A 27,734-nucleotide genomic window follows, 5' to 3' on the forward strand; every position below is an offset into this window, starting at 1 on the left:
TACTCGAATCAACCTCACCACATTCACGCAAACCACATTACTTCCTCTTTCTGATGCTTGATTTGAACTTCAGCAGAGTTTCCTGACATCCACATGCACAGTTTCCGCCTTGTGATTGGCTGATTAGATATTTGTGTTACTAAACAGCCAATCGGGTGTGCCTGAGGTAATAATGCAACTTCATGAACAGTACCGTGCCTAAAAATACGCAGTTGCCATTTTTGCTGAACAACTGCGCCTTAGTGGTCTGGATCATTTCCATTGTGCTTGGCATGTTTTCATTGTGTTGTGGTATGACTTTGTAGTGTTCAGGGTTACTTCTGGTGTGTTTTGGCTTTGGTTTTGTTCTATTGTGGTTTGATTTTGCTTGCCTAAATGCGCACTTGCTGCCATATGATTAGCTGTAAAGATGATTATTTGCATTGCAATGTACTATGTAGTAAATAAAACACATTTTCACTCTTATTGTATGCTATTTCTAACTTCAGTGTTTGATGCACATCACAATAGACACCTCATAAAATCAGACTGCTTTTAAGAAACATTCTTTATTCTCAGGTATAAAAAGGCACATTCAGGAGACGTACAGATGAACAACATCCGTCAAAGAAATAAAAGCAAGGAGGAAGAACTGATTCATTAAACACTGCATTTTCCCTCTTAGCTAAATATGAAGCTCATTCATTGAGCTGACATCGTAAGCATTATGTAAACATTAGTTTGCCTTACACAAATGTCTCTGTGTTAGCTTTAAAATGTATTCTCTTCTTAATCTCTTAAGGCAACTGAGGAAATACATCAAATAAAAAAAGCTACGTACACTTCACATCAGGGATAATAACACATACTGTCGGCTCATATTTACACTGACAGAGGATTATGATCAAGCTGAACAAGCAATAAATTAGTCATCAGCAAGCAAAACCATCAGATCCAAACTGTCTTCACACGCCGACCTGCTTCCCTTACATAATAAAGGTCATGTTCAGAGGGAGATCCTCATAAAGGAATGTTAACATCACGAGCACTGATCCATGTTTAACTAAAGCTTGACATCAGATCAGGTTTGAAATAGCGCTTACTGGACCACATCAGATCATGATGTTTATTTTTGAGACTCCCAATAAAAAAAGAAAGAAATATATTGCATAAAAGTCAGAGCGACTCGCGTTCATGCTCCCAATAGATCGTCAAGCATTTCAGGAGAAGCTGAGGTTTTGTCTCATCTAAATTGTTTAATAGTGTTGCGTTTTGTCAAGTGTTGGTTTTATCTCAATTGTGTCGTAAATCATCCTCTGTGCTGTGGATAATGTTCTCATGAAGATTATTTCACTGTATTTATATGGTGGCCTAGCAGTGCACAACACAATGGAGTTTAAAAGGTAAATGTAAGTTCATAACATAATGGAAAGCCAAAATGCTACACAATCAAGGAAGAACACAACAGAAATGCTACTAAGCACTAAGATACATCTTTGCATTGGACACACATAGTTTTGTTAAGTGTTTGACGGTGCCATAATTAAACGTGCCTTTTAATATCTAATTTTTAGTAGTGATGAACGATATTTTATCGAATCAAATAAAATTAGTCTAACAATATGGTCTGGACTTTTGTATATTGCAACACCTTGTAATTTTAAGATTCTCTCTGCATTATGAATGATTTTGGATATTGAGCGTCAAAGTTTTTGCATTCTGTAGCAAAAAGTGTGTGTGTGTGTTTGTGTAACATTTTTTTTTCTTAAATAAAAAGGCTTAAAATGGAAACAACTTGTATAAAAAAACATCCCGTAATGTAAATAAGCTGTCATTTAATAAAAATATGTCAATAACTCAATTTTGACAAACATGTCAGGTGGAACCTTATAATTCTTAGGTGACTATTGATCTAACAGCCAATCACACAGCAGAAATGTGTAACGATGGGAATCTAGAAGTGTGTTGATATTAGAGATGTTTGGCCATTGAAAAATTGTGGCTTCAGTGATTGTTAAGGTCCTCTTTTAATAATGAAAGCTTTAACAACTTGCTTTAAAATATATATCATTATCGTTCAACATGGAAAATAATTATCAAGATTGCATTTTTTTGCCACATTGCCAAGCCCTGTTATCTCTATAACTGCAACATTAAGCTGTTTTTCAAGGAAATTCAAGGAAAACATGCAAGCAATTGTCGTTTTTGCTGACCTGCCCTGGTGGTCTTGAGCAGTTCTGTTGTGTTATTATGGCTTGATTTTCAAAGTTTTAGCTTGGTTTTTCATCATGTTTGACCTTGGTTCTGTTGCATTTACATTTACTTTGTTCTGTTGTGTTTTGGCTTGATTTTTGTTCTATTGTGGCTTTATTTCATTGGGATTGGGCTTGATTTCATTATTGTTTCTTGATTCTGTTGTGTTATGGGTTGATTTTGTATTTTGGCTGTTTTTTGTTGCATTGTGGCTTGTTTTCATTCGTAGACTGATGTTTTTTTTTTAAATAAATAATATTTTGTCATTGTGTTGTGAACTTATGTTTTCTTTTAATGTAGTATTTTGTAATGTAGTATATTAATCTGGGGTCACCACAGTGGAATGAACCGCCAACTTATCCATTCTATGTTTTACACAGCGGATGCCCTTCCAGCTGCAACCAGTCATTGAGAAACACCCATAAACTCTCATTCACATACATACACTACGGACAATTTTAGCTTACCCCATTCACCTGTACCGCATGTGTTTGGACTGTGGATGAAACCGGAGCACCTGGAGATAACCCACGTCAACACAGGAAGAACATGCAAACTCCACACAGAAACGCCAACTGACCTAGCCAAGGCTCGAACCAGCGACCTTCTTGCTGTGAGGCGACAGCACTACCTACTGCGCCACCGCGTCACCCAGCTCTAGCCTGTTGTATTATTATTGTATTTCAGTACTCTGTCGTTGTGTGTCTGGGCTCTAAAGCTCTTGACAGTTGTGGGTCTCTGTGTTCTTCTGGGGCTCTAGGATGCTGTATTTCTATATATGTGGCTCTAGAGCTGTCTGCAGTTGTGTGTTTGTATTTCTTAGCTCTTGACCTCTCTGTTGTTGTGTCTCTTTATATTCTGCGGTTCTAGAACTCCCTGTAATTGTGTGTATGTATGATTTTGAGATCTAGAGCTCTCAATAGGTATGTGTCTGTATATGTGGCTCTAGAACTCTCTGTATTTGTGTGTCTCTCTATATTTCTGGGCTCTAAAGCTCACTGTAGTTGTGTGTTTGTGTATTTTTTGGCTTCAGAACACTCAATATGTATATGTTCAGATATTTTGGACTATACAGTTGTCTGTAGTCATGTCTCTGTATTTGTTCTGGGCTCTAGAACTCCCTGTAGTTGTGTGCCTGTATATTTCTGGGCTCTAGAGGTCTCTGTAGTTGTGTGTCTGTAAATTTTGTGGCTCAAGAACTCTCTATAGTTGTGTCTCTGTGTTTTTCTGGACTCTAGAACTCTCTATAGGTGTGTGTCTATATTTCTGGGCTCTAGAGGTCTCTGTAGTTGCATGTCTGTGTATTTCTGGGCTCTAGAGGTCTCTGTAGTTGTGTGTCAGTGTATTTCTGGGCTCTAGAGGTCTCTGTATTTGCTTGTCTGTGTATTTCTAGGCTCTAGAGGTCTCTGTAGTTGCGTGTCTGTGTATTTCTGGGCTCTAGAGGTCTCTGTAGTTGCGTGTCTGTGTATTTCTGGGCTCTAGAGGTCTCTGTAGTTGCGTGTCTGTGTATTTCTGGGCTCTAGAGGTCTCTGTAGTTGCGTGTCTGTGTATTTCTGGGCTCTAGAGGTCTCTGTAGTTGCGTGTCTGTGTATTTCTGGGCTCTAGAGGTCTCTGTAGTTGCGTGTCTGTGTATTTCTGGGCTCTAGAGGTCTCTGTAGTTGCGTGTCTGTGTATTTCTGGGCTCTAGAGGTCTCTGTAGTTGCGTGTCTGTGTATTTCTGGGCTCTAGAGGTCTCTGTAGTTGCGTGTCTGTGTATTTCTGGGCTCTAGAGGTCTCTGTAGTTGCGTGTCTGTGTATTTCTGGGCTCTAGAGGTGTCTGTAGTTGCGTGTCTGTGTATTTCTGGGCTCTAGAGGTCTCTGTAGTTGCGTGTCTGTGTATTTCTGGGCTCTAGAGGTCTCTGTAGTTGCGTGTCTGTGTATTTCTGGGCTCTAGAGGTCTCTGTAGTTGCGTGTCTGTGTATTTCTGGGCTCTAGAGGTCTCTGTAGTTGCGTGTCTGTGTATTTCTGGGCTCTAGAGGTCTCTGTAGTTGCGTGTCTGTGTATTTCTGGGCTCTAGAGGTCTCTGTAGTTGCGTGTCTGTGTATTTCTGGGCTCTAGAGGTCTCTGTAGTTGCGTGTCTGTGTATTTCTGGGCTCTAGAGGTCTCTGTAGTTGCGTGTCTGTGTATTTCTGGGCTCTAGAGGTCTCTGTAGTTGCGTGTCTGTGTATTTCTGGGCTCTAGAGGTCTCTGTAGTTGCGTGTCTGTGTATTTCTGGGCTCTAGAGGTCTCTGTAGTTCTGTGTCTATATATCCTATGGCTCTAGAGCTCGTCTCTGGCTGTGCTGTCGAGCGGTGACTGCAGGACGTCAGTGTTCTGGGCTTCGCTGCTCAGCTCCTCCTGCTCGCGGCTCTTTCGTGAGCGCGCTCTGTCCCAGTCGGTCAGCACGCTCTCGTTGTCCCAGACGCTGGAGGTCTCTGTGTCGCTGATGTAGCCCTGGTCTCCTGTGTAGTGTGTAGGGTATATCAGCAGTGGCTCCGCAGAGAAGGCCCGCAGGTCCCGCTGTGGGAAATGAGACATGTACTCCTCACTGCGAGACGGAGAACACACAACATTAGATAGAGATGCTGAACATGCAGTAATGTACAATATTACATGATGTGGTAGTGGTTTGTTCTGTAGACAATCAAACACAAATATTGCTTAAGGAGGCTAATAATATTGACCTTTTATTCTAGCCGAAATATGACTTTCTGCAGAAGACAAAATATTACTGTGAAATAAAAATAAAATAAAATAAAATAAATGTTATCTGTTAAATATCATTTGGGAAATGCTTAAAAAAAAGGCTAATAATTTTGACTTCAGTCAACTCAAGCAGAAGTGTTTGTGTGTCTTACATGGGGTGTTTGTTGTACATGACTGGCAGAAACTCGTCCACCGGCAGCATCTTCTTGAGCGGTTCGGCTCTTAGCAGCTTCTGTGCGCCGCGGAGCGAGATCACGTAGCCCAGCGTCCAGTACGAGTAATCCGCCTCCACCAGACTGTGGATCCGCGGCACTGATTTCTCCGGTCGCTCCACCTGCATCCGCTTGCGGCCAATATAACTGAGACGGAGAGAGAATAAAAATGTGTTTGTGCGTGTGTCCAACAGGGGGCGACACACACACACAGACCAAAAGCTGTGTTTCCATCCAAAGATGAGTTAAACTGTTAAAATGGAGCTAATCTGAGCCATAGAGGTGTAGTTTGATGAACTGTTGGGATTTGCCACTGTGGTGTTTGTATTCCTCTAATAAATGAGTTGCGCCTCAGAAGAGGAAACAAAGAACATTTCAGATCTGCAACAATGGAAAGCTGGAAACATGGAAAGCTGCAAACCAACATTAAGGACGCAAACACCCTTCCACACATTTATATATCTGATCGGCATCTGTCAAATACTTAATCACAGCATCCAGACTGATCAAGCGCATACACACACTTTATGCACTAAATGTAGAGGTGTGAACCTATACTGGTCTCACGGTTCGGTTCGGTTACGATTATCATGCCTTCGGTTCAATTCGATATCTCGGTGCATCACGGTGCATTGACGATGCTTTCCATATACAGTGTTATATTTTAGGGGGGAGGCTATAACAAGATGTCTGTATAAACACACAGAGACACAGTACCACACTGTCTCCCATTCAAACACATACATAAACATAGACAGCACCAAAGAAACAAACGCACGCACACACACACACGCACACACACACTTAAGCTCTTGCAACAGCGAGAGCTCGCGCTGAGCGGAGCAGAAAAACGAAAAAAAAAAAAAATGAAAAAAATAAGCACTTTTCCGATAGTCCCTTGCTGAGAGCTCCTCTCACCGCGAGCTCTCCCGGCTAAACATGTATTGCGAGGGCTAAAAGGGAGCAGTGCTCATAATGTTGAGCGAAAAAAAAGAAATACATAACCAGCTTTGTCTTTTTGTAGGAAACACACTTTAGATCTTTTTAGGGTAAGAGGTTTTTGAGTTATTGCCGTCTATAACTGAATGTTTGTCAGGAATATCGAAAACAAAACCAACTGAACCGCGCTCATTTCTGGCGCCCCCCTTGATATACAGCGCCCTTAGCATTTGCCTATGGTGCCTATGCCACGGGCCGGCCCTGAGTTGGCTGAGTGTTGTAAAAACTCGCATTCACCTCCCTCACGACAGAGCGCATAGGAGATAAATGACGTCAGTACATAATAATCGGTTATGATTATTACTGAACCGATACCTTTTTGTCCGCATCTGCATCGCGGTGCACCGAAGAAACAATTGATTTTGACACCCCTAACTAAATGCAGAAAGTAAATGCATAAATTCACATTGTTATTTATGCTTTTTTTTCTTACCGAATAAAACGTTTATTCTACTCAGTGTTTTTACATGCACATTATCAAAATGTAGGTGCGTCTTTGCTTTTCTGTTGAACATTTTTTTTGTGAGATTATTCCAAAATGTGCATGAAAACTGTTGGATTGAAACAGCTAGTGAGGATGAATGAGTGTGTTTGCTCACATCAGATCCCAGTCGAGCTGCTGAGACTGAACCTCCTGCATCAGATTCTGCAGACGCCGCTTAAAGAACACCTCGAAGCGCAGATCGTCCTCGATCACCAGAGACGACTGCAGGCCACGATCTACAATCTGCAGAGACACGATAATGTATAAATACTAAACCACTCTGATACAAAACATGCAAAGTTGGGTCGTCCTCCACTGTGATTGGACAGAGAGCTCAATATTGTCAAATGAGCAGAGCACTGCGTTTTACTCAAAGTCAACATTAAAACCCCACTGCTGTTGGGTCCTTTTCATCCACTCTGGGCTGATTTTGAGTCTTAATTTGGCCACAACTTTCTCTGGAATGATTATTGTTGGCAAATCTTTTGACACATACTTTGGGGAAATGCTTTGAAATTGTACAAAAACTCAACAATACACTGTGGGCAGACTGACTCCCCTTTGGTTATGCATGTAGCAATAAACAAGGGTGAGGTGAAAAATAAAACTAAAGTGATTTTTAAGCTTTTAAATATTATTATTATTATTATTATTATTATTATGTGTCATTTTAAACACAGTTACTCTCAGACCTCGTTCCAGATGTTGTAGTGGGACAGAAAGCAGCCCAGCTCTCCTTTGGTCAGCGGGCGTCCGTGATACGGGTCACTGTAACCGGGCAGCATCTCGATCCCCAGAGCCTCTACCTGACTTGCATTCAGTGCCCTGAAACACACACACACACTCTCAAGCATTACATGACTGATACTCATGCTGCATTCCAGTTTTTCAAAGTCCTAAAAGTTAGTGTGTCTATAGTGTGTGTGTTTGAAACATACTTGCCATCTACAGCTGTGATGATCTTGCATGCGATCTCTTGCTCGTAAAGCGTCCTCAACATGCGCTCGCGCCGGTCTGAGCGCCTCAGGAGATTTATCATGAACACCTAAAATATAATATTTATTGTAAACTGATTTATTTATTATAAATTTAGTATTTTTTATTGTATTTCATAAAACAATGGTACCCTATTTGGTTTTTCATAAAATTATAATACTGTAATAAAAAAAATACTATACAATTGTAAATTAGACAAAAAATAAAATGAAGCAAGGTCCATAGATTTTTTGTAAATATTTTATAATAAATAAATCTAAAAAGATCAATTGGAAAGAAATAGGATTGCATATAAAACAATTAAATAAAATAAAACAATTTCCATTATTTTATAAAATATTAAATAAATCTAAAAGGCAAATATAATTAAAAAAATATGTATAATTAAAAAAAAATAATATTATTCTCATACTATAATAAAAAAAAACAATTTAAAAATTTTAGTCAAAAAATTGAAAAAAAAAGAGAAAAAATCTATTATTTTATAAAATATTGCAAAACCAAAGTTTATAAAAGCAATATTTAAAAAAATAGGATTGCATACAATAATCATAAAATAAATCTAAATAATAAAGAGAATATGAAATAACAGTAATTTAAGTAATTTCATAAAATAAAACATCAAATATTTACAACTGAATATTAAATAATACAGAATTAAACCAAAATACAAGTAAAAATAAATAAACTGAATCAAATCAAATTGTGGTCACCTCATCAAAGCCCATTTTATCCGTCTGTTTTGGCATTAGTGACAGATACACGGACGGCTCTATGGGAGGATTGCGCACTGGAAACACACACACAGAAGGATCAGGACGTTGAGATTCTCTCTCAGATTTTATCAGAGCAGCTCCAAACTTCTTAAACTCACCCATAACCTCCAGTTGAGAGTGCAGAAAGCTCTCCGCCTCATCCTGCAGGCTGTTCTGGGAGCGCAGCGGCACAGGGAAATACCCATACGTCTCTCTGTTGCAGATGTACATCTGAACCTCTGTGGACAAACCAATTTTTGAAACAACAAAAGTTACAAGCATGAACACTAGAGATAAACCTTTTTTTTTTTGTCCAATTATGTGTTTTTGTAATTTCCATCTTTTTAAAAATATTACAAAAATTTAAAAGGCAAAACTGAAAAATAGTATTGCATCAAATAATAAGTTTAAAAAATTCATTACTTTATACATTATAAAAACATATAAGAAGTAATATTGAACAAAAAGAATTGCATACAATGATACAACATAAATAAATCTGAACATTAAAAAAAAAATCTGGGAAAAACAATAATTTTAGGGTTTATTTACTAAGCCCATCGGCAGACTATTGCTGATTCTAGTAATACTGGGGAAAAAATTACTGGAATGTTTATTAAATTATTTAAATTGAAATCTTCATAAAAGATTAGATGATGTTTTCTCTTTATATGTTTTTTTTCTCTATATAATTCATTAAATACCAGCGCAGCTGCTTTGTTGCTATGTAATAAGCGCCATCTACTGGCAGAGACTGAATCGGTATTTTTATTCAGCATTTCTGCTGTTATTTTTTTTTTTTGGTAATGATGTCACGTTTTTGTTTTTGTTAAAAGTTTAATTTTTTTTATTGGAAAAAAAAATGCAAATCAGAATTTGGTAGTTTGCAAATGTGCTAATAAAAAGTAATCATCAATCAGAATCGCTGTAAAATCATAAATAACCTTGTCAATCGGAATCAACCATTTAAAAAAATTTAATTGTCAACTCTGAATCAGACAGTAAAAAAATAAATCAAAAATTGTCTGTCGGAATCGTAATATATTGTCATAAAATTTATATAATCGTCACACGATCTGTGCGTCTCTAATGAACATGTAACATGACTGTGTGACGCACCTGCCATGCGTGCGGAGAAGGCGAAGATGATGATGTCATCAAAGGCCCAGGTGTAGTCGGGATGGGGCGGAAAGAAGGCCAGCTGACGGGACGCCTCTTTCCGCAGGTCCATCAGGAGCGTGGAGTGAACCATCGGCACCGCAAAACAGCCCTTACGCTCCTGACGCCGGATTGGCATGTAGGCCGGAGTACGCTTATAATAACCCTAAAGACAAAATCAAGACAAAATCTTTGTTTACATTAGTCAAACGCAAAGATAAAGTTCACATTTTCCAGAATCTACATTTGAATTACTTTTAGTTAGCGCTTCTTTTTGAAGAGGGCGGAGCTACAAATGTCAGTATAGTGGCGAATCAAAAACAAGACATTCTATGCTAATGAGGGAGAGATGGGCACTAGTGGGCGGGGCTTTCCCCCTCTCTGATGGCAAGAATGTCAATCAAAGTGCTTCTGCGGACTGATTTCAATCAAGTCTGATTATAAAAAAAAAATCACATTTATAAGTTTAGAAGCTGGATATATTCACAGCCATAATGAGACCTTATTAGATAATGAGAATTATTAAAATTCCAATAAAAATACATGCCTGAGGATAAAATGTAGCCATTAGCATTAACAAAGTACAATTTATGAAAGCAAATAGAGATGAAACAAACAATGGTTAATATTCATAATAAAAATGGTTACTATTAACATGCATATTTAATGTTTTAAAGCACACAACAATTCAGTGTACCATTTGTACACCCTTTCAGATCTATAAAATGTATATTTGAACAATAATTATTGTGATAAGCGATATACAAATAAGCTTGAATTCAATATTTCACAGCTTAAAGAGTAAAAAGTGCAGCTTAAATAATAAAAATCAACATTTTTATTTCTTATTTAAAAAATGCAAATGTAAAAAAGTAAACATTACTGCAAATATTATCGAATTCTCTAATGTTGGCAGTACCTGAGACGTCATGCCGCACCAGAAGTTGGAGTACGCCGCTCTGGATTCCAGCATCGGCGCCACGATCGTCTTGTTTTCCCGCATTAATTTCCACAGCACATCACGATTGGTCAGCAGGTTATCACAGTCCACCAACTACAACACACATAGTCAGCTTATTTAAACATTCATCACTGAATGTTCATGGGATTTCATTCAATAAGTGTAAAACAATTCTGTGGCTAATTTAACATCTCATTTACATGGTTAGATCCTTAATTTACAATCGCATTCACTTCATTTAAACAAGCTTGATCGTTTTGAACTAAGAAAGAGGAAAAAAACGTGGCCAATGTAATGAATGAGTGCTATGAAAGTAAAAACACAGTGTGGATATTTATAAATCGGTTTTAAACATGATTTACACGGCCAGAGTTTGGTTTGATTCACCGGTGGCTCAGCAGAAACTGTGTTTAACTGGACATTTGAGTTAAACACACAGTCGAGAGCCGCTGGACAGAGGATTGAGCTGATCACAGACCAGCAGAAATAAACACTCACAGAAATAACTGAAGATCACCGCATCGGTCAGTACACTGAGAGCTGACGCAGGTCAGTTTGGGTCACCACTAGCTGCGTTTACATCCAAAGATGTCCATTAAAGTCATGTTAAAAGAGAACAAAGTCATCACTTCCAGTGCAGCTGCTGTGACTACAACACCAACCAAAGAACATATGTCAATACCACTTTTCTAGAAACGCCATCTACTGGCAGAGGCTGAATCTGCATTTTTATTCAGCCTGTCTGCAGGGCCGGCGCGTCCATAGAGGCGAACTAGGCAGCTGCGATACCAGCAATCACAATCAGCCTTAAAAACAAAAACAGCAACAACAACATATAATGTGGTCGTATAAGCGGATAAATGTAATTGTCAATAGTAATCAGCAATAAAAAAACAAGCTCTCGGAATCAGCCTGTTAAAAATGAAATGATCAAATACATTCATTTTCCTTTGGCTTAGTCTCTATTTCAGACGTCGTCACAGTGGAATGAACTGCCAACTATTCAGTTTTATGCTTTAGATACCCTTCCAACTGCAACTCCGTACTGGGAAACACACATATACACTGATTCACACACTCATACAACATGGCCAGTTTAGTTTATTCAGTGGTGTTTGGACTGTGGGGGAAACCTGGAGGAAACATGCAGACTCGACACCGAAATGACAACTGGCCAAGCCGGGACTCGAACCAGCTACTTTCTTGTTGTGAGGCAACAGTGCTAACTACTGAGCCACCATGCTGCATCATCAAATTCAATCAGCTGTATAACAAATCAGAGATGAGATGCGGTACCATGAAATAATCGGCCCACATCTCGCGTGCCGTCTCCAGAGCCGCCTGCCGGAGCTTCATCACGTGCTCGTATCGCAGATTCGTCCAGTGCTTCGGGCCGCTTTCACCCTCATACACACTGCAAAAGATGCATGCATTCTGAGGTCATTCGCCAAATATCCCCCAAAAAACTACAGCAAAAACAGTACAGCGTCAAACAGCTGCTTTCCATGTAAATATATAGTAAAATGTCATTATTTTCTATGATGTAAAGCTGAATTTTCTTCCAAACTAAGATGGCTGTTATATGGAACTTGGGGTGTTTATAGTGGCTTAGAAATCTTCTGAATGGTCAATCATAAATTGAATAATGCAGCACCGGCTGCAAGCAATCATAAGCACGTGATCCTCTGGAAATTAGTTTAGAAATAAACTTCACTTATGTTGGAAAAAGAGTGTGGATAAAAGTAGAGCTTGCTTGTTTTTACACAATATTTAAATATATTTAGCTAAAAAATAAATTCCTAAAATTTGTTTTATTATTATTATTAAATTATCATTGTATTAAATAAATGTATTAGATTAATAATATTTTTTATAGGGCGAATATTTTTTTTTTCCATCTAGGCCATTTGAAAAATTCCTTAGCTATAAAATTATAGTGTACATATGTACTAATCAAATTTACATTATTAATGACCACAAAATTATGTTTTATATAAGATGTGCAAACATATCTGCTGTTTAAACAAGTTCAGCTTTTAAATCCAGGGTTTCTGCAGGGTCTTAAAAAGCCTTAAATCTTAAAATCCAAATTTTAGGCCTTCAAAGTCTTAAATGTACTGAAATGTTGTGCTGTAGGTCTTGAATCTTTTTTAAACAGGTCTTAATTTTCCTTTCCATGTATTTCTACTAAATCTGGCCAAAACCGATACAATAATCAACAGTCTTCTCTACACAATTTTAAACATTTTATTTAAAAAGGTCATTTTTAACTTTATTTATCATAATGGTTTAATTATTTTCCTCACAATAACATTTGTTTCAAAGTCCTCCATGCATTTGCTGAGGACACTGACCTGGACAGATTGTTGTCCATATTCAGTTTATTATAGTTTTTAAAACTTTCAAAACATTTGTTTATTTGTCTTTTATTTTAAAGATTGTTTATGTGGTAAAACGTGTATTGATACAACTAGAGCTTGCTTATTTTTACACAATATTTAAAATACTTTGCTAAAAATGTAATGTAAAATATTTTATTTTTTAAAAATAAGGTATTATTGTATTATTAAATGTATTCAATTATTATTTTTTAAATTGATAGGGCAAATAAAAAATCTTTTCCATCTTGGTCATTTGAAAGATGTCTTAAATTTTTGCCCTTTATGGGTCTAAAATTTCATTCACAATGGTCTTAAAAATGTCTTAATGACTTAAATTTAACTGTGAAACCTGCAGAAACCATGAATTCAGGATTGGTAAAATCAATTTTAGCTAACTACAAATAAAGTATTTTTGTAACTCAAATGAAAAAAAAAAAATGGATAGGAAAAATTACTCATCACTAATTGTTCGTCAAAAAAATATTACTTGTTTGTGTAGTTTAAATAAAAAATACAATAAATACAACTAAGAGTAAACATTTCTAAACTAAATTGGCCCTAAAAAGCTACAAAAAATGAGAAAAACACAATCAAAATGACTAAATCTTAGTTTAGTCTTAAACAGAACATCTGAAAAATACTTCAGTGTGTGCATGAAGACTGACCTGGGCTCGTCCTGAGGTCTCCACTCCACATAATGATAGAAGTTCTGCACGTTCACCAGCCACTCGCGCAGGATCTCAGTGGTGTTGTCGGAGTTATGATCTGTGGCCACCCTGAGCACACGAACATCACATTATGAGTTATAAACCACAGATAATTCCACGTATAAAGCAGACACACAGAGAGATCGGTTGCCAGATTGACGGAATGGAGAGAAAATGTCTGTGATTACTGCTGCTCACTGCTCATTTTCAGCTGAATGTTGAGTTCATATTTAATTGTCCTGCTGGAGTTTGGAAGGTTAAGCTTGTCTTTTGTGTTTTGGCTGCAGATGAGAATCAGAAACACTGTGTATACGCACAGAAACACGACACATGGTGCACTTTGGGGGTTTTCTCGGATAACGAAGCATCATTTGCATTGTGCAATGAAACATTTCCATGGATTTTAAAGACTGTTCATGAGGTCTATGAGATAGGATGCTCTGATAGCAACACTGCTGTTTCCCTCGTGAATGAATCATTTTCTGAACGAATTGTTTGAGTCAGGGATTCAGTCATAAAGACTTTTAAAACATACTTAAATGAATGTATGAGGATGATTAGTTCTGCTGTTGTTCACGAACTCCAGTTCTGATGATGTACAATGACACTCTCATGCTACTGTCCCAATGTGTAGTAAACCAAGCTCATCAGTGCCCTTAATAGAGCACAAATTTGTGTACTGAAGACCCTGGTAGCTAGGGTGCTGATTGAGACGCAGCTTTTAGAATCAATTGTCTGACTGAAGAGTTCACTTAGGAGACAGTATTTGTTAGGCGTATATAACAGAGTTTCCTACAGTCTGCTTATCTGAATGTGCTACAGTACAGTAGCAAATCACACTGCTGGCTGGACAGGTGGTGTACCAGTGTGTGTGTGTGTGTGTGTGTGTGTGTGTGTGTGTGTGTGTGTGTTCAGCAGATGATCAGTTTGAGGAATCAAGAGTTAATCATCACTGAGATCATGAATGCTGGAGATGGAGGTTCTGCGGTGAACAGACGGTTCACAGGTGCTGGATGTCTGTCTCTCTCACACACACACACACACACACACACACACACACACACACACCTCCTCAGGCACATTCCATTCCCTCTTTTTTCTTTTCTGAGTCAGTTCATGTCCGTCAGGATTGCGATCTGAACACACTCTAGTCTACACAGATAGTGATGATACATGATGTGATCTTATTGTTCGCATTAAAAAGAGACTTTTAACTACATTACAAGCAGATACACATTTTCTGCATGGGGAAATTTTGCCAGTAAATAAATGTGCAGTTTTATTGCAAAACTATATTGAAAAGTTGGGGTCAAAAATGAATCATCATCATCATTTTAATCTGCTTATCTGGGGCCGGGTCGCGGGGGCAGCAGTCTTTGGAGAGAACCCCAGACATCCCTCTCCCCAGACACTTCTTCCAGCTTCTACAGGGGGATCCCGAGGTGTTCCCAGGCCAGCCGAGAGACATAGTCCCTCCAATGTGTCCTGGGCCTTCCTCTGAGGCCTCCTCCAGGTGGGACATGCCTGGAACACCTCCCTAGGTAGGCGTCCTGGAAGCATCCAGAACAGATGCCTGGGCCACTTCAGCGGACTTCTTTCGATCTTGAAGAGCAGCGGCTCTACTCCGAGCTCCTCCGGGGTTACAGAGCTCCTCACCCTGTCTATAAGGGTGCACCCTGCCACCCTTTGAAGGAAACTCATTTCAGCCGATTGTATCCAAGATCTTGTCCTTTCAGTCATGACCCAAAGCTCATGACCATAGGTGAAAGTAGGAACGTAGATTAACCGGTAAATCGAGAGCTTTGCCTTTCGGCTCAGCTCCTTCTTCACCACAGCAGACCGGTACATTGAACGTTTTGAAGGCAAAACGCCTCATAATGGGCACAAAAGACAGCTGAAATTGGAGCCTGAGTATGCGCAGATGGGACTACTTGATGGAGCCAGAGGCGAAGCAGCAGAATCAAACTTCCAGCCAAACACTTGTACGTCAAATCAACCCCCCCCCCCCCCCCCCCCCCCCAAACTCCTCGCAGAAATAAATGAGCAAAATAAAAACATGAATCGCAAAATATGGAAAACTGCTAATATTATAATGGATATTTTATAACGGAGTTAAAGAAATAAACTGTTCTTTAATTATACTAAATTCTTAAGTACTAATGCACGATATATCGGCGGCCGTATTATTATCGGCCGATAAATGCAATTTTTTTGTGTTATTGTTATCGATCCGATATCAAAATTAGGTTGATTGGGTTTTACAGAACTGCCTGCCTCGTACATGCATAGACGAAACTTGTTCAGACTTGTCCTGTGCATTATAATGGAGCTTTCCACACACTGTTTACTCCTTCAAAGTCCGTCCTATCTGTGTTTTGTATTGCTGGGCGTTAATAACTCTGTAAGCAACCATATTCCTTATTATTGTGTTTGATTGATTGTCATTGTGTATTTTGCTTTGAATCGCCCCAGGAACAAACATTACATGTGTAAACATAATAGCAGCAATGCACACGTGCTAAACAACTCATTGGGTTGTTTGTAATCTAATAAGATTATTTGGTATTATCAACGCGTTGCTTGACGTGTTGTTGATGTAAGATTGTAATCAGATTGTAATATTTAAAATGATTATAACGAGCGCACAAGATGGATATCACTGCATAAAAATAGAACATTTTAAAATATTTATATTTATTAACTATAATATATCGGCCTCCAAAGCTTAAGAGTTATCAGTTAGCAATATCGGCCAAAACAAACCCATGTTGGTGCATTCCTAATATAATACAGAAATTCATTCATTCATTCATTCATTTTCTTGTCGGCTTAGTCCCTTTATTAATCTGGGGTCGCCACAGCAGAATGAACCGCCAACTTATCCAGCACTTTTTTTTTAACAACGAATGACCTTCCAGCCGCAACACATCTCTGGGAAACTTCCACACACACACTCATACACTACGGACAATTAAGCCTACCCAATTACCAATTCACCTGTACCGCATGTCTTTGGACTGTGGGGTAAACCGGAGCACCCGGAGGAAACCCACGCGAACGCAAGGAGAACATGCAAACTCCACACAGAAACGCCAACTGAGCCAAGGATCGAACCAGCGACTTTCTTGCTGTGAGGCGACAGCACTACCTACTGCGCCACTGCATCGCCATATCATACAGAAATTAAATAAAATAGTATTTCATAATATTAGTGATTTTTACAGTATTTTTATTAAATAATCTGTAAACTGAAGAGATTTAAAATCTACATGGAAAAAGTCTTGCAGACCCAAACGGGAATAGTTTTGTAGTAGCAGCAGTGTATACGATAATTATATGTTAGAGATAATTACGGTGATTAAAAACAAGCATGTATGTAAAGAATCACATCTGTAATGTGGCCAACTTACTCATAGATTATCATCAAACGAGGGCCCTCAATCGATAATTAAAGTCATTAAGACACGGTAGAAAAAAGGCGGCAAACCACAGCGCAGATTCCCTCCATTATGAGGTCACAGCTCCGAGGTGGCAACCAATCACGTGGCCACAAGCACGGACACGCCCAACAAGCATTTAGGAGAAAGGAGAAGAGTAGCAGATGAAGACGAACACAAGTTTGCAGATGCTCTTGTGAGCGTGTGAACCGCAGCCATCTCCACATGTAATGCTATGCTTATGTAGCGCGCCTACTTGTTAGCGGTTAGCGCCTCTCATAACTGCTTCAAGCGCACTTAGAGAGCATTCCCGTAATAAACCTTGAGATTATATAGAATTTGTCTAGCGTGTGCTGGAGATGTCCGTCTGTTCATTAAAGGCTTGTTTTAATTTAGTGCAGCTTTTTTAGACTCGAGTCTTGGATGTTTAGCGGGTTTGCTAAAGCCCTAGCGAGCGCTGAGCCACCCATATGCCTTCTGGGAGTCTTGGACCGCATGTGGTTTGGTTCTGGTCTATTTGTGGCAGAGATACAAACCCTGGCGGTTCGGATTTGATTGTTAACTACACGCTGAGAGCGAGTCTGCACTTTTGGCTGCTCAACACTCTTTTTGAACCACACGAGGTGACGAGAGCTCAAAATGCTACATGCTAATCTCTGATGTAGGATGCTATAATAAATAAACATGACAATTAGACAATCACGTTAATGGGAAAAAAAAAAAGTTTTGTTGTCATGTACTTTATTAGCCAAAATACATTTAATGTATTTAATATAAATGTTTAATATAACCTGATTTTTACAGGGTTCATACGGTTATGGAAAACCTGGAAAAGTCATGGAATTTTGACATGGCATTTTCCAGGCCTGGAAAACCAATATATTCTTTAATAAAGATTATTTTCTGTCCTTGGCCAATCACATACTCTCACATTATTAGTGCGGTGTAAGCATTATCTAAATAGATTTTACATAGATATAAATATAAAGTGGGCGTCACGGTGGCGCAGTGGGTAGCACAATCACCTCACAGCAAGAAGGTCGCTGGTTCGAACCTCAACTGAGTCAGTTGGCGATTTTGCGTGGGTTTTTTCTGGGTCCTCCGGTTTCCCCCACAGTCAAAACACATGCGCTTTAGGTGAACTGGGTTGTCAAAAATTTTCCGTAGTGTATGAGAGTGTATGGATGTTTCCCATTGATGGGTTGCGGCTAGAGGGGCATCCGCTGCACACAAAAAAATGCTGCATAAGTTTACATTTACATTTACATTGTCATTTAGCAGACGCTTTTATCCAAAGCGACTTACAAATGAGGACAAGGAAGCAATTTACACAACTAAGAGCAACAATGAATAAGTGCTGTAGGCAAGTTTCAGGTCTGTAAAGTCTAAGAAGGGAAGTATTAGTAGTATTAGTATTTTTTTATTTTATTTTTTTGGGTACAGTTAGTGTGATATTCAGAGAGGCAATTGCAGATTAGGAAGTGTAGTGGAGACTAAATAGTTGGGTTTTTAGTCGTTTCTTGAAAGTAGCGAGTGACTCTGCTGTTCTGATGCAGTTAGGGAGTTCATTCCACCAACTGGGCAGATTGAGCGTGAGTTGGCGGTTGGCGGTTCATTCCACTGTGGCAACCCCAGATTAATAAAGGGACTAAGCTGAAAACAAAATGAATGAATGAACATAAATGGAAACTAAATAGATTGTTGTGTGCTTTACAGTGTGCTGTAATAGACTATGTTGATGGATGTAAACTAAAACAATGGTCACAACTAGGCTTGGGCGATATTACGGTATTATGGTATACCGCGGGATCTAAAAATAGCAACGGTGTCAGTTTCAATACCGTTATACCGTCATAAAGTATTAAATATCCTTTATTTAATGCCTAAAAAACGTGTGTGTGGTTGTCATCACGGGACAGTGTGGAGGAGAGAGATAGAGGAAGAGGGAGGGGGAGAGGGTGAGAGGGAGAGGGAGAGAGGGACAGGGAGACGTGACGTGACGAGTCGCGCTTCAAAGTGTCCTGCAGTTTGGCAGTTTAGACCAATGACTGTAAAAAATATGGACGACGCGACAGCCCCTTTTGCCATTGAACGCCTTGAGGGCAAAACGCCTGCTTGACGGGCACAAACTGTCGCAAAAGACTGCTGAAATTGGAGCCAGACATGCGCAGAAGGACTGTCTGATGGAGCCAGAGGAGGAGCCGCGATAATGAGCGGAGTCGAGCTTCCAACCAAACGCTTTATGTAAAATCAACCACGCCCCCCGAACTTCTCACTCGACTGCCGGTGTCTGCACTATAACAAACGCTCACTGATGTAAATAGAAGCACTTACATAAAAAAAAACACAATAATAAACGGTTTAAAAACGGTGTGATGTAAGCTGTTAAACTTTAATAAAAGCAATACATGGTGGACTGCAGAAATAAACAATCTTTTATACACTCTAGCCTGAATATGAGCACAAATAATATATTCTCTTATTGTTATATTTGTTGTTGGTATTTGTTATCTTCATAGGGGTAGAAATAACACTTGTAAAATATGAACAATAACATATAAACAACACATACATTTTTAGAAAGGTTTTTATTTTTAATTAGCCATCAACAGAACCCAAAATATAGCCTACACACCATAACGATTTACCATGCGGGAACAATCGTGCGTTTAGAAGATAAATACAGCAAGATTACTAAATATCATCAGGATATTTACACATCCCAACCCTGCAATTTGTCAATTTGTGCAAAAAAACTTTGCACTATTAATACAACGTCTATCTGCTGTAACATCACTAGTATATTGTTTATTCATTTTCGCTTGAATTGTTTATTTATTTAATTTTTTTGCCTCCGTTTTCATTTGGTTTATTCGATGCCTTCATTATATCTGGCAACGAGGAATTTACATTCATTTTAATGTTAGCTGGAGTGTTCAAATAAAACGCCAACAGTAAATGATGTAAATAAATAATATCTAACATTTACAGCTCTATTAGGTTATATAAGATTCGATTTCAAGAACCTTATAATGATTTATAACAGCAAATTCAGTAGATCACTTAATAACATGCCAAAACTTAAAATGCAGAGACGTCCTGTAAAGCAAGTTCAAATAACCTTACAGGAGATCAACGTGGAGATTATTATTTAAACACAAAGAGAATTACTGCTAACGATCTCCTGTATACCCCGTACTTAAATGGGTTTATTTTATTGTGCAGTTTTATTGTCATTTTCGTATTTATTATTATTATTATTTAATACTTGTGCAATCGATACAGGTTTATTGTTATTTATTTTGTCCTTTATTTAAATAACTGCTATGCTGTTTGCATCTTTTTTCAAAGGTTAAACTCAGTGATACACTTTGCGTTCACATAGTAGCATGCGTTTGTTGTTATATCAACAAAAATGGGTGTAATAACGTTAACAAATGTGAGGGTTTTATATAATGAAGATTCAATCGCGCCAGCTCCGGGCATCAGCGCATAACCTAGTCGCGGCGTCGCGGGCTGATTCCGGCTCGCATGCGGCAGCGCCTGCTCGCTCGGCCGCCGCATCTGGCTCAATTGACTCAGGCTGGAATCGGGCAGTGAGTCCAGGCATCCGGAGTAGGTCCAGCAGAGGTAGTCAGTCTGAGGGGTAAGTCTCCAGCAGGCAAGAACTGGCCCCAGTGTATTTTGCTATCTGGGTGGCTAGGCGTGTATTAGCAAACTAATAAAGCCCGAAAAAAGCTCTGACCTTAGCGAATAAACAGTGTTCCACCAGATCATGTATGTCAGAAACTGTAGTTTACTGCTGAACTCATTTTGTCATAGTAAAATATCACAGAAATCGAGTAATAACACTTCAGTCTTCTGCCGAAGCTCAGACGCCGCGCTTTGAGAAACTGTCAATCACAGCTGTCAATCATGATGACACGCCCAGCATTAAATTACTGCTAAAAACAAACTGTTTACACAAATGAAGATCTGCACCTATTTCAGCACAATAACCAGTGCCTTAATCGACCAGAACTATCTTTCGGGACATTTTACTACAAGTGTAATATTTTTTTTTATTTGGGCTCAAGTCTCCTTCATTAACACGGAGGAGGCGGGCTTTATGACTTGTACTGCAGCCAGCCCCCAGGGGGCGATCTAACGGCCGAGACCTTCACTCAAACGCAGGCTTGCGGCACACTTGGTTTAGACTGAACAGAAGGGAGACGTGGTTAATATGAACGAGAGGTCTGCATTAGAGCTGAAGATCTTTGCCCGAACCCGGCGAGACCCGAAAAAATCCAAATCCCTGCATTAAAATCCATCCCTGCAAAGGTGAAGCAAATTATGACGAAGTAGTAAAAAAAGAGAATTTTGACGGCGGTCAAGCCAGTCAGAAAGAGCGGTTATTCCAGCCGCAGGTATTTAGCGGTCGCTCATACACTGCGTATTACGGTAGAGCCCCAAACCGCAAGCTGACAGGTAAAATGTCGAGGCCACTCGCTACCCTGAAACTACGGTCATGGAAAATTAAATGGATGTTCCTGACTGGTATAAGATGAATAAACAATCCTACCTAAAACTTGCAAAATCAGCCAGATCAGAACTCTGCATCTCGGCCTGTAGCAGTGAAACTGTGTTCAGTGCTGCTGGACGCACATGAGCGCAAGACTGCGCTAAAGCCAGTGGATTTAATAATGTTCCTCCACAAACACACGTAGCCTAATCTTGGTGAGTAAAGGGTTTTAAATTATAAATAAATATTAATTAAACCATATAATCATAATGTAGACAGAGTATACAGACTAATGGTGGCATTATTCTTTTAATATTCAGCTTCAATTTAGTTACTGCCAAAATACCCGTCATCATTTAGAGTTTATTTGATTTGTTAAGCAAGATTTCTTTTCATTGGTGTGTTGGCCAATTTAAAGGCTAAGTGCATGTAGACCTATAGAGTGCTGAGATGTTACGATGTTACAGAGGACTTATTTTATTTCTTTGTTCCAACTTTCAAGTGGGATATAGTCTACGTTTGTTAAGAATAAATGCTGTTAAAACATATAAATGACTCATTCTTGAAAAAATGCATTAGAGCTGTAAGGGCTCGGGCTTTATAAAGCTGTCAATCAAAATGTACGTGTCGGACTCGGGACCTATCGGGTATAATTTTTATGGCCCGATTACAGCTCTCTGCATTCCCGCGGGAGCCGGCCAGATTTCTTACGGTGTGGGAGTAAATTTCTGAATAAATCGCGGGAGAGATGTGTGTGTGTTTGTGTAAGACAGAGAAAGTGTCTCTGTCTGTCTCTCTGTCTCTGTCTCTGTCTCTGTCTCTCTCTCTCTCTCTCTCTCTCTCTCTCTCTCTCTCTCTCTCTCTCTCTCTCTCTCTCTGCCTAAGGTCGCATAGAAGGTATTCAGTTTCTGAATGGTTTAGGCTCAAGCCAACAGTTTGGTGACGCTGTCTGAGCCTTACGTCATAATTTTTTTTATTACGCCGGTAATACCGGATACCGGGGTAAAATATGGAGACGGTTTGACGGTCTCAAAATTTGGACACCGCCCAAGCCTAGTCACAACGTATTTCCTGTTCTACATTTTTAATTTGTACAGCATCTAAGAATACAAAACTAATCACAATTATTGATTACATAGGTTTGTTGGTTCAGTACTCTAATTGTGACAAATAAGAGTTGTTTGGAGAAAATTGTGTGAGCCTTGAGGGAAAATAACAGGAGGAAAGCAGATGAGCATGGCTCAGTTATACCATAGACAAGTTTTGAGTAAATCTCAGTCAGATGATTCCCATCCTATACACCCTGAATTGTATCTTCTCCCTTCTGGTATTCGATTTAGAACTCCAATTAGTAAAACAATTCTGTTTAAACCTTCATCCATCCCCAGTTTTTAAATTTAGGATACAATTTGTATTGTACTAAGTGTTTTGTGTATTATGTGTGACATGCTACAACCAAATTGCCTTCGGGAAATTAATAATGACTGACTGATATGGTTATGATGGCTGTTTTAACATTAGGTTATGATTGAATTGTCTCTTACAGAACAGGAAATGTTCATGGACCATTCACATGACCACAGTGAACTAACTGTGTGGGTTCACTAACTAACTTGCGTGGGTTTCCTCCGGGAGTTCCGGTTTCCCCCACAGTCCAAACACATGCGGTACAGGTGAATTGGGTAAGCTTAAATGTCCGTAGTGAATGTGTGTGTGTGTGGATGTTTCCCAGTGATGGGTTGCAGCTGGAAGGGCATCCGCTGCGTAAAAAATGCGCTAGATAAGTTAGCGGTTTGTTCCACTGTGGCGACCCCAGATTAATAAAGGGACTAAGCCGGAAAAAAAAATGAATGAATGAATGAATATGTAGACATTGCATGAAACATTAGGCCATGAAAATTTACTTGTAAGTCTTGAAAAAAACATGTAATTTTAGTAGTTGAAATGTGCATAAACCCTGTTTACAGATCTACACTGTTAAAAAAATATCTCTGAATAAGCAGTTTTCCATATTTTGTGATTCATGTTTTTAATTTTCCTCATTTATTTCTGTTTTTGAAATGCATTTTGGGATCTTGGCCTTTTTTCCCCAACAACTTTTAATCTTAAAGTTGTATAAAGTGACTTTTCTGCACGTGTAATGGTGTGCAGTGCATTATTGTCTGGGTTGAAGTTGTTTATTATTTTACAAAAATCTTGTAATAAACTGCAGCACATTTTCTGTTATTTTACGGACTCATTTCTCTAGATATTATTTCTTATTCATTATAATATTATTTGAAGTGAATAAAAGTCACTTTGTTAAACTGTAGAGTTTAATTTTTAACATCAAACGTGGACAGAGCAGAGATCAACATCCCATAATGCAATTCACACCAGGAAATAAACACAAAACACTTCAGAATCACAGAATATGGAAACTGTTCATTAACAGATATTTTTTACAGATGTAAATTTTGCTGTCATATTTAATTTAAAGGGGTCATCTTATGCTTAAACTTCTTCCTTGATTTGATGTGTACAATCCTTTGAGTAAGATCTATGCACTGAAAACAAGATTTAAATGCTTGAAGGACTTGGGTGAAAACCAAAAATGCTTTGTATTCATTTTTTATTTATTCTAAAAAATTACAAAGTAATTTTGTAAGACTTGAACTAAAATAGATCCTTTATTAAAAACACAAGCCAAAAAATAAACAAAAAAAAATTTGGATTACGGGTAAAAAGGAGTCACATTTCATTCATTGATTTTCCTTCAGCTTAGTCTCTATTTCAGAGGTTGCCACAGCAGAATGAACCGCCAACTATTCCAGCATATGCTTTACACAATGGATGCCCTTCTAGTTGCAACCCAGTAACACCCACACTCATACACTACGGCCAATTTAGTTCATCCGTTCCCCAATAGCACATGTGTTTGGACTGTGGAGGAAACCAGAGCATGGATGAAACCCACGCCAACATGGGGAGAACATGCAAACTCCACACAGAAACACCAACTGACCCAGCCGGGACTCGAACCAGCGACCTTCTTGCTGTGAGGCCCATTAAGTAAAAAGGAGTATATTGTGTGATTTATTTTCAACACATTAAAACAACAGCCCCAACAGTAACATTACTAGCATGCACAGAATAAAATCATGAATGAAAATGCCTTCTTAAACATGAGACATTACAGTATAACGCTTTGAATGCAGTTTTATATGGAACATGACTGCATTTCCATTTATTCAGCAATATAAAAATATCATTAATAAAAGTTTTAACAGTAAATACAGCGTAAACCCTTTACATGTTTCCTCCATTCATTAATTCATTCATTATAAAGCAGTTATAACTGTATAATGAAATTACCAATCTACACCAATAATTGTATTATATGCGTTATAGCGTGCTAAAGACGCGTCCCCCGGTAATAAATACACAAAGTCTCATTCATTCTCTCTCTCAGAGGTGCTTCATAAAAGCATTCTGTCGCCGCGGGGCAAGTTTTCAGCTCATTGACCCTCATTCATGCAGAGACTGTTGTTTTCTCCGATCTCTCTCTCTCACACACACACACACACACACACACACACACACACACACACACACACACACACAGCGAGAGAGAGAGAGAGAGAGACACGTCGGCTGATGGGATCGGAAGGGGCAGAGCTGATCTGTGGGTATGAAGGGGCGTTTGTCTGCCCTCGACACGTCTGAACGCGCTCATTTCTCCCCGATTCACGGCATAAACTACATCCAGACCTCCCTCTCTCGTCTCCAAACAGAAATAAATCACACGTCACCAGAGAAACACTTGATCTTAATGCATCTCAAAGCTAAATCTAAACACAGCTGCGCCAGTTCAGTTCCCTAAACACACATCTGACTGCTGTTAACCTTCTCAGAGACTAGTGTGAAAGTCACTATGTATTAGCATAACCTTTCTACAATAAAAAGCCTATGCGTTAACTTTAAATGGGTAATTTACACTACGTTTTTAACCCGGCTCTCTGGTTTGTCCATATTTGACCCATCGCCAGGTTAAACACAACAAAGCACTCAGTGTGGATTAAACAACGAAGCATCATTCCTGCGACACGCGCATCTACAACATGCTGGGTTGTTCTAATAACCCAACGTAAAACATGGACAACCCAACTGCTATTTTTTATTAAACTTATTTATTAACCTTAATGTTAGGTTTATCAACATTTGACCCAAAGTTTGGTTTAACAACAGCATTTCTGAGCGTATAATCGCATAAATTCAGGTTTATTAGCGCTTTTCGCGATAATTATCACTGCAAATCAGCTTTGCAGAAGCTCATTTTATTAAATTACAATCATAATCACAAAGAAATGATGTTATCAATCTTACTGTTTACTCAAATAACCTCCAGAACCAGATAGCCATCCAATTTGAGAGTTGGTTAGTCGAGGCGGTGGATGCGCATTTATTAAATTACAATAATAATCTGAAAGACTTGATGTCTATTATTGTTTTGTTTACTCGAATGCTTCATAAAATCCTCCATAACTCACCAAACAGCCATCCGGTCTTTGGGGTAGTTCAAGCGGTCGATTGCGCCGAGGACATGCGGCAGTGAGTGCGCGGAGTTGCGGCAGACCAGCGCGACCAGCACCCGCGGGGCCAGGAGAGCCGACTCCGGGCTCCAGCGCTCCTCCGGGAAATAAGAGCGCGCCGGGCCGGTCCACAGCAGCAGGAAGAAGAAGCACAGCAGATGCATGGCCGGAGAAAAAGCGGAAGATCTGGCAGAGAGACTGATCGTGGAGCGCTGACGCGACCAGTGGCCAATATGCCCACCGACATTAAATACAGAGAGACTCACGGTGGTCCCCGGTGCAGAATTAAAGGGGAGGGCCGTTTCTAAATAGAGAAAAGCTGGCTTAGGGAAGAAGTCGGAAAGATTTACTGCACTCGATCGACTAGTAAATGACAGAGATGTTATAATATGCGGTAATTGAACTGCAGCGAATGTAGAGTTATGAGTGACAAACCGCTAATCTGGTGTGTGCGCCTTTAATTTCGCGGCGGCCCCTTTAAGAGAAACTGCGCTCGTTTGGAATCTGCCAGAAAGTTTGTGGGCGTGGCTCTCTCTCTCTCACACACATACACACACAGACACACACGCATGCAAGTGAACAAATGTAGATGTGTAATGCTAAATGTCAATGTAATGAGCTAACGTGATTCGCACCAGTATATCGGTTGTAGGCGTTGAACATAGTTAAAGGACAAAAACGACCAACAGGTAAAGGAATTCTTCCTTAAAAAGTGAGATACACTTTAATTCGGAGTTTACAGAGTTAACCGAGGACATCTGCTGGTCACAACTTTCATGTCTAAAAAAATAAAATCATAAAATGTCCCCTAAACCATTATTTTTGTTGTGAGAATTAAAACTATTTTATTTATATGGAATGTTGGGGAAAATAATAAACATTTGACGGTATTAAGACACTTAAAAAATTACTAAATTGGTTAAAATAGGTATAGGCTTTAGAGTACACTTTACAATAAGGTTGTATTATGTTAGTTGACATGAACAAAGAATTAACAGTACATTTATTACAGTATTCATATAATTATATAGTTAATGAAAAAGCAGTTATTGATTTGTTAGTTCATGTTAACTCACAGTAACTAATGTTACAAGCATGATTTGGATGTTAATAATGCATTAGTAAATGCTAAACTGTGGTTAATAAATGCTGTACAAGTAATGCTAGTAAATACATTAATGATAACCTATAAAGTTTGACTTTACTTTACCCAACAATGTATGTCCAAACAAAATTACCCAGCAACATTGCTCAGTTTTGTTTTGTTTTTAGAATGTTCAACAAGAAATACAAAGATATACAGAAAATGTATAAACCCTAGCAACAACAAAAAACAGAGAACAGAACAAAGCAAAACGAGAGAGAAGACCAAAAATAGTGTTAGGGATAATATAAATTACAATATACAATGGTAAACGTTGGTCACAGTCATGTGCAAACAATATGGTCAACCATAAATTATAGAAGAGACAATATTCACATTGTGTTCTTGCTTTAACATCATTACTTCAAGTTACCGTGCACATCATCACTATGATGTTAACATCAACTACTGTGTATGCTATGTGGATGGTTTAGATAACTCTATATCAGACATTGTGAATATTGTTGTCCTA

General features: G+C 38.8%; 1 protein-coding gene across 2 annotated transcripts; it reads right to left on the reverse strand.

The window, feature by feature from the left end:
* Window positions 1-529: 529 nt before the first annotated feature.
* On the reverse strand, window positions 530-26,344 carry colgalt1b (collagen beta(1-O)galactosyltransferase 1b). 2 transcript variants are annotated; one of them, XR_015475859.1, is made up of 13 exons: window positions 26,077-26,344; window positions 13,568-13,678; window positions 11,818-11,935; window positions 10,480-10,614; window positions 9,522-9,726; window positions 8,522-8,641; window positions 8,361-8,437; window positions 7,590-7,696; window positions 7,344-7,476; window positions 6,767-6,894; window positions 5,109-5,315; window positions 3,854-4,798; window positions 530-3,476 (listed from the first exon to the last, which is right to left on the reverse strand). XR_015475859.1 is itself a non-coding variant. In NM_001110522.1 (12 exon segments), coding segments are annotated over 12 exon segments (1,815 nt in total).
* Window positions 26,345-27,734: the final 1,390 nt, after the last annotated feature.

The sequence above is a fragment of the Danio rerio genome, chromosome 1, assembly GCF_052040795.2.
Source record: "Danio rerio strain M-AB ecotype USA chromosome 1, GRCz13ab, whole genome shotgun sequence".
Taxonomy (NCBI): Eukaryota; Metazoa; Chordata; class Actinopteri; order Cypriniformes; family Danionidae; genus Danio; species Danio rerio.